General features: G+C 41.6%; 1 protein-coding gene across 7 annotated transcripts in view; it reads left to right on the top strand.

The window, feature by feature from the left end:
• The window catches only part of BCAS1 (brain enriched myelin associated protein 1), a 105,479-nt gene that overhangs the window by 75,418 nt on the left and 15,677 nt on the right, over positions 1-14,384 (top strand). For 4 of the 7 annotated variants that reach the window (XM_046680022.1, XM_046680024.1, XM_046680021.1 and 1 more), the window contains 2 exons: positions 2,052-2,093; positions 9,694-9,867. The exons of 2 other annotated variants lie outside the window; for them this stretch is intronic. In XM_046680022.1, coding sequence (XP_046535978.1) covers positions 2,052-2,093; positions 9,694-9,867 — 216 coding nt within the window. The remainder of the gene's footprint in view (positions 1-2,051; positions 2,094-9,693; positions 9,868-14,384) is intronic. One more of the 7 variants, XM_046680026.1, reaches the window with a different exon arrangement.

Below are 14,384 nucleotides of genomic sequence, written 5' to 3'. Positions count from 1 at the left end.
ATCAAGTAAATTCAGATGATACATGGACAGGTCAAGAGTCATGAAAATGGTAGGCAAATTGTTAAAGTTTGAGAAATGCTCAACTGGATGAATTCCCAAAATAAGAAATCTTGTCCTGGGTAGTGTAACTTTAAAATAGGAAATAGCAGTTTCTCTTGGAACAGACAATATTTGTAATGCCAAGTGTTGAAACCTCAGAAAGATCTGGAAGTCTGAAACTGTAATCAAGATGATGGAAACATCGGTTTCCAGAAGAAGCTCTTTCTGCTCCTCACCATTACCTGCGTCAAGTTCCCAGTTTCCCCTGAAAGCAGTGAGCAATCAATGGCTGAGAACTTTCCAGACACAGGAAACCAAAGAGACAAACTCATCTCATTACAACCAACTGGGACAGGAAAGAGGGTTTGAAAAATTAAAACTGCTATTCTTAAATAGCGGGAGGGTTTTCTCAGCCTAATGTAGACAGTATATTGACTCCTGAAACTTTTGTGCATCAGGTTTGAAGAGGTCTGGCTTTGAAACTATTGTTTAATTCTTTACCTGTTCATAATATTAAATAGCATCCACTGGTCTCCGGGGGAAGGTGTGTAATTCCAAGAAAGCTACACTACTTGCAATTCCTTCTAAATGCTCTATAGTCTCCTGAAGCTTCCAGAAAAGCCACAATCCTTTTTAGGGACATGTTTGCTCCCAGATAAGCTTCAGTGTGAGAAGCAGATAGATAGACAGAAATGATCCAAGCTGAAGAACTCAACCAGAGAGAAAACTAATCTGGTATTGGAGAAAGAAGCTCACAGAGTGACCAAAAAATGTGTTTCTGATCCTTGAAGTTATCATGGTTAGGGGAAAACTTGGCTCTTAGAACCATTTCCACCACCTTCTAGCAGCACCACCTTGAACAAGTGGCTTCCCTTCTGTGTACTCCATTTCTGGCTGAGCAAATCAGGTCACCATACTTACCACTTGGGGCTGCTTTAACTGAGATAATGTATACAAAGCACCAAGTGCAGAAGATGTATTTGTAAGTGTCAGTTCCCTTCCTCCCCCCCCCACTGGATGTTTTCAAGGTAAAAATAAAGGCAAGACTTGGAACGAAATAGATAGAGGGACGAGTTCTTAACCTGGAATCCAAGAGAAGAGATGCAGGGGTCTATGAACACCCTGAAATCATTTGCAAAATATGTTGTTCATGTTTATTTTTCTGGCAAGAGAGTCTAGATCTGGCAAGTGAATCTCAAAGTGGTCTGTAAACATCACCACCATCCCAAAAATGTTTAATAAAGACTGCGAGAAAGATGGAAAGAAGACCTCCACAGGGGAGCTTGGCAAATTGATATAATGGTTGTGGCATTGACCCGTGCTACAATCCAGTAACTGGTCCCCTATTTGGGACAAGACTGTGCATGCCAGAATTACTGCAAGGAGAAATACTATCTGAAGTTGGATGTGTTGGACTCCAGCCCTTTGGCCCTCCATAGAAGTGTTTTAACCGAACTAAACTTTGGCACGATGAAATTGGCCCATACTGAGGGCTCATGTAAGAAGCAGCTTCTCATGCTGGACACTGTGCTCTGTCAGGATAACGCTGAGGACCTGCTTATTACACAGTGCCTGCTTGCTCTGTAAGGACCACGGGATGAATTTCTCCAGACTTACTACCAAAATTTTCCTGAGCAGCTACTTGTTTTTACCTAACAGTGACTGTGTATTTTGTGATTGATCATAGTTCCCTCTTCATCAGCTACCAGAAAATGTCAAGACAAATGTGTTCATGTTGTATATTCTGTAGCAACCCCTCTCCTCGTTCCATTGGCGTCCTGACTGCATCTGTGTTTATTTTCTCTTTGTTACATTTGAAAACACATAAGGTAATTTATATTATCTTGCTGCACTGTTTACATTTGCGTAAGCCTCCTTCAAGTTCTTCTTGGAACCAGGTATACATAAGCAATTTGATGTCCATGAATTGCACCAGAGGGTTGTTAGCTCCACTAACCCATCATTTTTGGGTAACATCCTGACTCTTACTTTTGTTTTTATCTTCCCTTTAGTCAGTTAAAGAGGATTCAGTCCCCACAGGTGCAGAGGAGAATGTAAGTTACGCATGAAATGACAGAATCATTCCATTCTCAACTTCCGCATGTGGGACCACGGGGCATTTCAGCTCTGTGGTCCTGTGTTCTTGCATGCTCCAAGTGTTATCACCTGCTGTAGACTCTTTCGCCCTTTTACCTGATTAGGGACTGCTGGGGAGGAACTTTGGATGAATATTTTAATGCCCATTGAATCAGTGAGAACTAAATGCAAAATCAGAGTCTACATTTTTATAATTTGTTCTCATTTAGGGGCTGAAAGAGTCTACCAAACATAAGAACATCTTTACACTTCCTTAAGGGATAATGATGCTGCACCCTCTGCTTCATTCTACTTTGATTGCGCTTTCACCTTTATCTCCATGGCAACCCAGATTCTCAACTAACTGTGGGTGGTACCCAGGACAGGAAGTGGCATTAGGCATGAGAACATCTTGCTGCAATAGATGCCGGGATTCTTGGTCTTGGGCCAGAGAGCCACCTCCGTGGGTCTACACCTGAGACAGATAGGTTGAGCCTCAGTGTTGTTTTGGCCTTTAATCTTCTAGAGCAATGGTCAAAACTTTCGAGACAGTGCATTCACGTCTGAAGGAGATGGCTCTTATGAGACGCCACAAGAACATATCTTCCCAAAACATCTTCCAGTGAAATAGATTGGCCTCATGAATTTCAGACCCCAAACAGCAGCTTTCTGCTCTGAAAGAAGTGCAGTCTTTGGAAAATTTTATAATGGGGATAAGTGAGTTCACAGTTCCTTGAGAGAAAAACACACATTATCGTTTTGCCAAAGCAAAATATGTTTGCTCTTTCTAGATGTCTCTTGTTTGTTTGCCATGGATAGAGTTTGGGTTTTCATTTTTATTTCGTTTCTGGAACTGAACAGATGTTGGAAATCCAAATATGCTCCAGAAATGTTGTCTGTGGTGTAGAATGAAAACTGGAATGGCTATGTTATAATTCTTGCTGGGAGAAAGATCTCTGAAATCCGCTTTTTTGTTGTCTTTTTTTACCTCCCTCCCTCTCTCTTCCTCTCTCTTTCATTTTTGAACCAGACTTAGAAGCTCAGCAAAGCTTAGGGCTCTCGTAATTCCAGAAAATTCTCATGAATTTACTGGCTATTTCCTAGAAAGTCAAAGTCTCTATTTCGGCAACTTGTGAGGAGGACCTCCACGCGTCTTCTTCCCATGACCGTTACATTGAAAAGCTGCAGGTTAAATCTGGGGCATCAGGTGGCTTTGAGGTTCCGAGTGTTTTGAAGAGAAACTTCTTTTCAGAGGTTCATGCACAGTTGCCTAGCTGAGGAACCCATGTCTCTTGCAGCTTGCATACTAAAACGCAGAGTTGATCTCTAACAGGCAAACAGGAAGTGTTTCATTTTCTAGGTGAAATTTAAAACAAATCTAAACATGAACTAAAGTTAAATTATTGGTGCCAAAAGATAACACAAAAGCTGATGGAGAAACATAAGAAAGCAAAATATTTTCTCAAGAAAATAAAGAAGCATTATAAAAAGTCCTTTAAATTGCTTAGCCCTACAAATAACATTTCTATTTTTAAGCTTCAATGTTTCATCTTTTAACAGCCTATTAATTGGAGAGAATGAGGCTAAAATGTTGTGATCTTGGCCCCATCATCCCCAGGGTGTGCCACCCCTTGGACTTTAGTTTATTCATCTCTTAAATGGCCATGATAACATACCTACCCCTTGGGATTCTTGTGAGAATTAAATGAATAATGCGTGTAACGTGCCTACTTCAGTTCCTGAAGCGTAGGAAGAACTCAGCAATCAGGGGTCAGCAAACTGTGGCCCACGGGCCAAATCCAGCCCATCACGTGTGTTTGTATGGCCCAGGAGCTAAGAATGGTTTTTATAGTTTTGAATGATTGAAAAAACTTGAAAGAAGAAGAATATTTCATGATGTGTGAAGATTATACAAAATTCAGATTTCAGTGTTTATGAATAAAGTTTTATTAGAACACAGCCATGCTCATTCCTTCACGTATCTTCTATGGCTGCTTTCCTGCTTCAGTGGCAGCCACGTGTAGTTGTGACAGGGCCCTCTGCAGGCAAAGTTTGCCACCCCCTGCAGTAACTGTTAGTGCATAGGAGTTGCAGGGTTAAGAGTGAGTGCCTCCCAGGACTCAGTGACTATATTTCCTTGTGAAATTACACATCCCACAGCTGACTCAGTGCCCACGTGGAGTGAAGGCACATGCAAAACAATTAGTTTAACTTCCTCCTCCTAAATAAGACAGATGGCATTAATCAAAACAACGTATAGTATTCTAAACCTTCAGAACAGGAAAATTAGGTTTGACTGATCACAATACAAGAGTCCTTTAGCAACTTCTGGCTAAAATGTGGTTGAGTTTAGTTTTTTGAGTGTCTCTACCATAAGTTTCTAAAACCAATCTATCAACCAATGCAAGCAAAGGAAAGAAGGATTTCAACATTTCTCAAAGTTTTCATGAAAAGAAAAAGAAGGCTTTTGAAGCCCATGGAAATTTGGTGCTTTCCCAGAATGAGCTCCTGGTCCTATCAGAAATAACATCTATCTATCTTGATACAGAAGTTCTTGAATCCTTCAGTTGTAAACTGAAAATATTTTGACCATTGGTTAATGGAGTTAATTATTAGTTCTAACTAATGGGAAAAAAAGCTTTCCTTCCCAATGACCTATAAGATCGAGAAAACAGGTACTTCTGTTGTTTCTCTCTCTTAGTAAATAAACTCTCAGTTGCAAGTGAAAGAAAACCCAACTCAATCTGGATTAAAAAGAGAGTGGAATTTATTGGTGCTCATTGCCAAGAAGGTAGAATTTGTTTTAAGTAGCTCTCGAGTCAGGGCTCTTTTTGGCTCAGCCTTCCTGGCCTGCTACCTTCTCAACCCCACATCACCTGGTCCAGAGTAAAGGAGAGGTGGCTCCAGGACCAACCCTCCACGTCATGGAATTTGTCCTCTTCGTTGACTCAAATGCATTCAAATGCCCCATTTGTCAGCTTTCACCAGGTTGTGTGGCAGTGACAAGCAAGCCCCAAATTCCAGTGGCTTTCAACAGCAAAGATTTTTTTTCTCTCACTCATGCTGCATGTCTCTTGTAAGCTGGCTGTGGGTGATCTTCATGGCCTCTTCCTGCTGAAATCCAGACTGAAGAAGCAGCCCCTTTGACCGGGACATGCAGTTATAGTGGCAGAGAGAAAATAGTGCCATGGGTAAACCACGCAATGACGCCGAAAGCTTCTACTCAGTCATGCTTACATCATGTCTACACACGCTCCATTTGCAAAAGCAAGTCACACAGTGATGGGCATGGATGTACAATTCTTTTACGAGAAGGTGGCATGAGTAATTGGGAAAATAATAGGTACTGCCGTCCCTGAACCCGTATGGTCAAGGAGCTAAACCGTGTTGATTGGCTTAGACCTGCTCAACCAGCTTCATGCAAACACCTAGTCTTAAAGTTGGGGAGGACTGTGCCCCTAGAGCCAGACTGGGTACTGTGAAGAGAATGAGGGAGCACAGTTACTGGGTGGAAACGTAAAATCGCTACAAGGTCTTTGTCATCAAATAATCATGTTACAAATCAAAGCAGAAAGAATCTAGAAAAGATTCTAAAATAAAACCTTTTTAATATCGATAGCATTGTGTCGTGGGTGAAGTTTAAGTGGAGGACATCTATTTTGCTATAAACCGGTTTCCCAAACTCACAGCTCTGGTAAAAACTGTATAAACCAAATTTCAAGAGTAAATATGGTATAATATTGGAGGCAAAATGTGAAACCTTTTACTGAATTGTACATTATCTGTGTTAAACACGCTAGCCACCTTCATGCAGCATATAATATCCCCTGCTGAAATCAAGGGGATCTGATTCAGTAATATAGCATGTGGGCCTGGCCTGGTGGCACAGTGGTTAAGTTCACACGTTCTGCTTCGGTGGCCCTGGGTTCACCGGTTTGGATCCCGGGTGTGGACATGGCACCGCTTGGCAAGCCACGCTGTGGTAGGCGTCCCACATATAAAGTAGAGGAAGATGGGCACGGATGTTAGCTCAGGGCCAGTCTTCCTGAGCAAAAAGAGGAGAATTGGCAGCAGATGTTAGCTCAGGGCTAATCTTCCTAAAAAAAAATATATATATATATAGCATGAATCTGACTTTCATTATGCCCATCATATCCAAAATTGAAATGTGCAGATGCAGTCACATATTCTAAATAAGGAACGACTTTTTCCAAAGCCCTGGCCTGGAAGGACATCTGAAAACTATCCAAATAAAAATCCAATTCTTATGTCTATACATGCAAATCAGATCCTTATTTTGCTCAAATGCTGCTAGATTTCCACACCGGGTGTCAGTGGATTTTCCTGGGCTGCTGAAAGCCAACTTCTTGGCCTGACTTCAAAGCTAATGGGAGTCTCTAGAAGTCCCTTCTTTTGCTTCGCCCGCTGAAATACTTGTGTGTTGAAGAATGGGCTCTGGCCTAGGGTCTGTGTGCCGACACCTCTTGACATTCGGAAAGGCCCAGCAAGAAAACCACTGGCACTCAAATAAAGTTGCTTTAGCAAGTTATTGCCATACACTCTGATCCTCTTATTATACAAGCAATTCTCCCCCCAGGCCCCTGCACACAAAAAAAGAATTTGCTGCTTCAAAGACAGAATAATTTGGAACCCAGAGTCAGTGAGTCAGACTCTGTTCATCACCTACTTAAGGGCCACTTTCCGTTCCTCCACCCTTCTTCCCTTGATCTTAGGCAAGGTTGGCAACTACCACACCCCCAAAGTATTTGGTTGTGGTTAGCCTAAATCAATAATCCCGTTTTCTTCACCAATAAGTAGTCTAGGGGTACAGATATGGCCTGCTTTGGGACAATTAAATGTACCCTGAGGTAGGGGAGAAAAATACATACGTTCATTTGGAGAAAATATTTCTCTGTGAACTTCCTTCCTTCCTTTTTAGGACATTGGGTTGAAGATGTGATGCCTGGAACTATGGCAGCTGCTTTATATCCATAAGGTAGCAAGTAGAAGGCTGAAAATCCAGCATGACAAGGATGGCAAAGCCAAAGGATAGAAAGAGCCCAGGTTCTTAGAAACATTGGCAAGCCACTGAATCAACCCTAGAACTTCCTGCTTTGAAACTTCTTGTTCCATATTGTTAGTGGTGAAGTCACTAGTAGATATTCAGTTACTCGTAAATGACTCCGTCTTCATTGAAATGGCTACTTACCTGTACTGTGGCTTTGGCCAAGTCATTCAGTCATTCAGATTCTTCATCTGTAGAGTAGGAATAATGTTATCTACTCTGACGACTCTTTAGTAACTCAGTAACTATTTACTAAGGTAATATGTTAAAAACACTTTGCACAGTGTCTGACATAGTAAGAGAGAGTTATTGATATCATCTCTAAATAGTGGACATGTGCATGCTGAGTGACTCCAGATAATTCATGCCCATGGAGGAAATAGCCCTCAACATAGGACAAGTAACAACCACTAGTATTAATTGATGCTTATGATGTGTTAGGCACTGCTCTAAGAACCTTACAAACATTGCCTGATTTAATTCTTAAAACAGCTTTCTGACGTGTATACTGTCCCCATTGAGAAATGAGAAAAGGAAGGCACAGAAGTGTTGAGTGCCGGCCTCAGGTTAGAGGCTCTGTAAGGGGGAAGGGCAAGGTTTAGACCCAGGCAGGCTGGCACTAGGGGCTGCTCAGAATGCCCATGTCAGACGGCCTACGTTTCCAGCTTGCCCCAGGGCTCTGGTGCTGAAGCTTACTTTTCAGAAATGCAACTGAATTAACTCAGGGCTAGATATGGAAATCCATGTCCACATTTGCCTGCCAATCTCAGTCTCTTATTGGCTCCAGGCTCAGCCTGGTTTCCTAAAGACAGGCCTGGGTCACAGACCGGCAGCTGAGCAGCAGACATGTTTCGCTTGGCTGGCCCAGTGCTTTTCTTCTTTCAGTGTCTTTAGATGGGGCGACTTGACTCTTGCTCACCATAGTCCCCACCTCTCCTTTTTGTCTGACATCTGGTCAGTCCATGCTGATGTCACCTGCCTTGCCTCCTGGGAACTTTTGAGTCTGTCATTCCCCAAACTAGATCTTTGTTTACAAAGGGAAAATGCTAGAAGTTGTGTCAATATTTTAAGAAACAGACTGTGGGGAGAGACGGCTGTGATTTAATTGCCTTAATTTGGGGCGTTTCTGAATGCTGATTTGTCGCTGGACACCTTCCTGCTCCAGCTGACAACACAGAGATGAAGCCTTCTTCTCAATTCAGATCATTTGGGTCATTTGCAAGCCAATGGTATGTTCTGTACAAGGGAAAGGAAAGTGGTTTCTCCACCAGCATCTTGTGCTTTTGGAAATAACTAACTTGCCTCCCCTACTCCCTTACAGCAAGAGCAAGGTTCCAAGGAAGCTAGGGGTCTGGCACCAGCAAAGACAGAGGCAGAGATGCTTCTGGCTCCAGACTCCTTTCTTCTGAGGCAAAGGACAGCAAACTTGTCTAAAGAGCCAGAGAGTAAATATTTTAGACTTTGGTGGCCACATACAGTCTCTGATGCGTATTTCTCATCTTTTAAAAAATTTTCAAGCCCTTTAAAAGTGTAAAATCCACCCTTAGCTCAAGGGCCGTGGCTAAACAGGCTCTGGGATGCATTTGGTGTAGTTTGCCAACTCCTGGCTGAGGAAAGAAAAAGGAAATTATAAACCCTCTCCAGGCCGCTGAACTCTGTCATGTTGCAGGGACCAAGGCAAATGCAAAAACTGTCCCCAGTGTGACTAGGGCACAGCACAAATGGAGGGAGGCATACCTAAAACACAAAGTGGAATCAGAGTGCGGGTGAATCAGATCTTCTGCCTCGGCCTCTCGTTGCTGGCCGCCTCTTCTCCCCTCAGACTTTCAAGGGGCACTGAGCTCACCAGGTACCTTGCTGGGGGCTGTAAGGAACTTAGCCATAGTTTTCTTGCCAGGTTCATTTTTCTTCTAAAAGCCTGAACTTTGGTTAAATAACAATGGCAAACGACTGGTCTGGGGTGGGGTGGGAAATGAGTTACCGAGGACGTTGGGTCTATTAAATCTGGTGGCTTTCGCACTATCCTTTCTGCAAAGCAGACAGCTCCTCCACAGTTGCAGGGGGACTAGGATATGGAACGGAAGATGTCACAGTCACTGTCTCTAAGGTTGCACGCTTAAGGGAATGATTACTCCTGATTTCTACACAGGCCAGGTGTAATTCTCCTTGATGGCAGACCAAAGAGGTGGGCCTACCAGCATGGAAGGGGTACTGAGCATGCGCTGAAGGGCAGTCCCCAAAATGAACTTCTGATCTGAGCCTCGTATCTTCGTGGGGCAGGAATCTTGCCACTTCCAAGTCAGTCTATTTGCAGTTGTTCAGAAATTGGCTGTTTGAGAGCGCGTTATGTGACATGAGTGTTACTTCTTCAAGATGTGCCTGTGTAGAAATGGTCATAGATTCAAAGCTGTAGCCCCTCTGTGGACAGGGGGCAATCAGGACCCTGCTTTATACAACATGTTTGGGGAGAATGTTTGTTTTTCACTGTCTTATTACCTGGCAAAATAATCCAGGCGGTGTGTGCATCACCAGTAGAGGTGATAAAGGCCGAGGAAGTAGGTTCAGCCTTACAAACAGTGGATCTCAGCGAAGAGGGAGAGGCCGCCGCCGAACCCGCAGAAGCAAAACTCAAAAGAGAAGAACACAAGCCACCGAGAACCTCCCTGATGGCATTTCTCAGACAAATGGTAAGCCACTTGCTTCCAGTGCAGGAAAACTGACCTTCCCAGGCCAGCTTCTGAGAATACAGGACCCATGTCACAGGCGGCATGAGACATCATTGTAAGGGGTGTAGATGGAATATGCATGGAATATGAATTGTGCATTGAGAAAATTCCCTTTCGTCCTTCTGATTCAATCACAGAGAAAGTCTCAGTTTATTGCTAATATTCCTTAACCTTCTTTAACTCCTGCTAACTCCCTTTTAACAAAGAAAGAGCTGGCCTTGGGTCCTGAGTTTTGGCAAACAACGGTATCTACCTAGAAGTTAATATTATTATTTACTTTTAATTTTATTTGTTTTTAAATTTTCCTTCTGCTTATGGCAAACGATACTGCTTTTCTCATTATGGCAATGATATGCAGTTTCCTTTGAAAATATATTTATTTTTTATATTTTCATAAAGAACATAAGCCATTTTTTAAAGGATTAAGTAATAAATAGTCAAGTTGTATATTGATGTTGGAAAAATCCTGAAGGTGAGATGTGAGTGTCACAAACGTGGACAGAGCTGACTTCTAGATAATTCCAATAAGGAAATGACAACATAATTTTCTAATAATGAATATGTATAACTTAGCTGGTGAATTTGCCATGCTTTTAGTTAGTACAGATTGGGAGAATGTGAGCAGACATCTTTTGGTGTCTGTGAAGAGTCATGGACATTAAATACCTAAACATGCAGGAATTTCAATAATATGCAACAAAACCCAAATCAGTTGGAAGACAAAAAACAAAAGCCCATGTAAAAGGTCACCGGTCTAATTCTCTTTTAATGGAAAACAAGAATTTCAATATCGTGTGCCTTTATTTTCGGGAGTAATTGGGAATTTAATCCTTTGAGAAAGCAACTCTCTAATTTCACAGGCTCAACGTGTTAAGGAATTCTTTCTAGTCCACGAAACAAAACAACACCCTCGCCAGGGGGAGTCGAGGCATTTTAGACGTGACCCTGTTAGAAATTGTCGGCAGGAATCATTTTCTTTTACTGTTGGATTCTCACGGAGTAAGAAGCGTAGAGTGAGCCTAGAGTGTAGAGTGGACCGCCCGTATGGCTGGAACCCCATCTGTATTCCTGGCCATTTACTCAGCAATTTGGTGCTGAAAATGGGGATCAAGATTTGAGATGTTTAAACCAATTTTTACACGATGTGAGGAAAGAAAAGAACATTTGGCCTGTTTCTGGCAACCCGTCTAAATTACAAATAGGATCCCCAAATAACTCATCATAACGTTGAGGGTGATCCAGCTTTCTCGTTTCTGGATGGAGTTGAGAGACACAAAAAGATAGCAAACAGAATGATTTTCTCTTCCAAATAATCAAAATGAGACTTCATTTAAAAGAGAGGAAATACAAGAGACCCCAAATACAGCATGAAAGACCTCTAAACCACCACTACATCCATTCAAAACACCTTCTTACATTCTCACGAGGTGCTGTATTACTTAAGCCCATCCTCTGGAGCTAGCCATTAGATAATGTTCGGGAATATTTTCTAACAATACAAAGTGGGTAAGTCTCAACTGTTAGGGGAATAAATTGGAAACATAGGAGTTCTTTGGAATTAATTCTTCATAGGAGAAGGATAGAGGCAGAAGAGGATGCCTTTTACCCAAGCAATCCTCAGTCGGTTCACAGTGTCAGGTCTTATAATGTCCATTGTTCTTATTTCCTGTTGCCCATTAAAAGTGCTATGCCTGGGAGCTTGAACATTATTCCTTCCTTTTAATGTTTACACTCCAAAGTTTCCATGATTGTTGGGATTTCCTCTAAAATTCCAAACTAATTATTCTTGTCTTGCATTCTGTTTTGCTTTCATTAAAACATTATATTACCATTGCCGTTAATTCAAATACACAAGACATGGGTTTTCCAGTTCACCACAATCCCCACCACTCCCCATTGTCACATCCAGCCCAGCTCCCTCTCATTTATATTCCTGGCCCTTTCCCTGTGGGTATTTGAGTTTGCAACCCCTGATAGAGAGCCTCTTCGTTCTTTACCGTAACTTCATTGCATCATATTGTCTGGGTTTATCATAATTTGATTCACCATTGCTCTAGTGATGGACATTGGTTTGTTTCCAACTTTTTGCATTTCATTCATTCACTTATTCAACAGAGAATTTTTGAGTACTAGATCCTAGGCCCTAGGAATACAACAGTGAGCATAAGTAGACATGGTCCCTGTTCTCATGGAGAATAAAACCTAAAGGGGAAAACAGATGTTTATTTTTAACTCTATCTCATATTCAGTGAGCACACACCATGTGTCTTACACACATGAGCTCAGCTGCTTCACTAACCTACATAACCTTGTCCACCTACCTGGATGCACATGTTCGTAGCCCCATAGCGTAGATTCCCGGAAGTCAGCTTCAGCGCTTATTTTCAGGAAACACTTTTGGGTAACGTTTCATGACTTCCAAACTGATTTAAAGTCTTTGGATTTATACAGGAAAAAAACAAACTGCTCTAAGGGCTTGAAACTAGAGATCTGGCCCATCACTATGGGAGTTTTATTTTTTGAGCTGAATAAATGAATGTTTCAAACTGATTTTAGGTATTGTTAGCCAAATACAGTTTTTTTAAAAGAATTGAGTAAATAGAGGAGAAAACTCAATTGCAAATGCATCACCCTTGTTGCGCAATCAGTGTCGCCATTCATCAGGTCATTGATTTTCTGCATTTTAGCCTTTGCTTCCCTTAAATTTCTTTCAGATAACGTATTTCACTATCCCATGGCAAAGGAGCTCTTGGGTGAGTTTTTTTAAAACATAAATGCATTGTTCAGTTCATTTCTAAAAAGATCTTTTTCTTTCCAGAAATTAATATCTCATAAAAATAAAAATAGAACGAATATCATTTTTCAAATAATTGTTCTTCAGGCAAAAGAAAACAGAGTCACACAAGTCCTTACACTGTATTTGACACTTGTAGTTATCCCACTTCACAAAAATCCTATGGGCTCCTACCGATTTTCAAAATAATTGCAAGGGATCGAGAAGACATCTGTCATGCCCTAAATAGAAAAAGATTCTTATATGTATTAATTCAACTGTATGTCAAGAAACAGGATATTTGAAGTGCTAATACATTTTTATAGAGTGGGTAGAGAACCGGATTCACGTACCCACAAACCAGGTAGGCAGCTGAAACCCCAAATGTGGTAGACAGAAATAGAGATGTGTAAATGTATAATCTGTCAATATTAATAACACCTTGTACTTGAAAAGTACCTTCCTCCTCCAAACTATTGTCACGTACATTGTTTCATTTAATCCTCCTCCCGCCTCTTTCTTTAGACCGTTAGTTTTGTAAGAAATCTTTGTTGGAGTAACGTTCCTAGTCTTAGATAAGAAATACTGGGAGCTTTAGTATTTGGCAAATTAAAGACCCAAATAAAGAGACAGCCAAGAATTCAGAGATTTTTGTTGACTACATTCAATCTAATAAGTCTAAAAGAACCTGCTGAAATTTACTATCTGGGGGGAAAAAAGAGGGTGGTTTGTAATGGTAATTACAAAACAAAAAAAACAGGAGTCTTCCAGCCAGAGTTTTTGATCCCAGATTCTTTCCTGAGTATTAAAATATAAATACTGAGTTGCTCTTTCAGGAAAGCTTTCTGAAAGTAGCATTTGTTTGGGCCATTCTTGTCTCCACCAGCGACTCGCACGCCTTCCTGCCCTAAAAGGGAATCTGTAGTCATTTGGTTCGTCCCAGTTATTAGTAGTAATAAGAAGAAGAAGAACCACCATTTATTAATTGTGTGTAAATGGTACGGCCCGCACTGTGCTAATAATAATAAACCCATGTATGTCTTAACTCATTTATTAATATAAAAGCCCCATAAACGAGCGCTGCTATGGCCCCACTGAGCAGATGAGGCATGAAGACTCAGAGCGTTTAAGCCCAGGGTCACAGAGCTGGTGAATGGCAAAGCCAGAATTCAAATTCAGATTTTTGTTTATTCTAAAGCTCCCCCTTGTACCCATGTTATTGCTGCTTCCTGTGCTTCTGGCAGCTGGTTTTCTTTGAGAGTAAATGGAGGTAGAACAACCACAGGCTCCCATTTTGTGATTCTCTTGGTAATGTTTTCTGTGTAAAGAAATATCTTTTTTTTTTAAGATTTTATTTTTCCTCTTTTCTCCCCAAAGGCCCCCGGAACATAGTTGTGTATGTTTAGTTCTGGGTCCTTCTAGTTGTGGCATGTGGGACGCTGCCTGAGCATAGCTTGATGAGCAGTGTCATGTCCGCGCCCAGGATTCGAACCGCAAAACCCTGGGCCGCCGCAGCAGGGCGCACAAACTTAACCGCTCCACCACTGGGCTGGCCCCAAGAAGCATCATTTTCAAGCATTGGGCTTACCTGAAATTACATTGACCTGAAGTTACGACAAAGCAAAAGAGAGGAGAATTAGGACATGACTTACACAAAACTTGGGCATAAATTTTCTGAATACACTTGTCATTAAAATGAGATTTA

The sequence above is a fragment of the Equus quagga genome, chromosome 12, assembly GCF_021613505.1.
Source record: "Equus quagga isolate Etosha38 chromosome 12, UCLA_HA_Equagga_1.0, whole genome shotgun sequence".
Lineage (NCBI taxonomy): Eukaryota > Metazoa > Chordata > Mammalia > Perissodactyla > Equidae > Equus > Equus quagga.
This window is presented reverse-complemented; position numbering and strand designations above follow the sequence as displayed.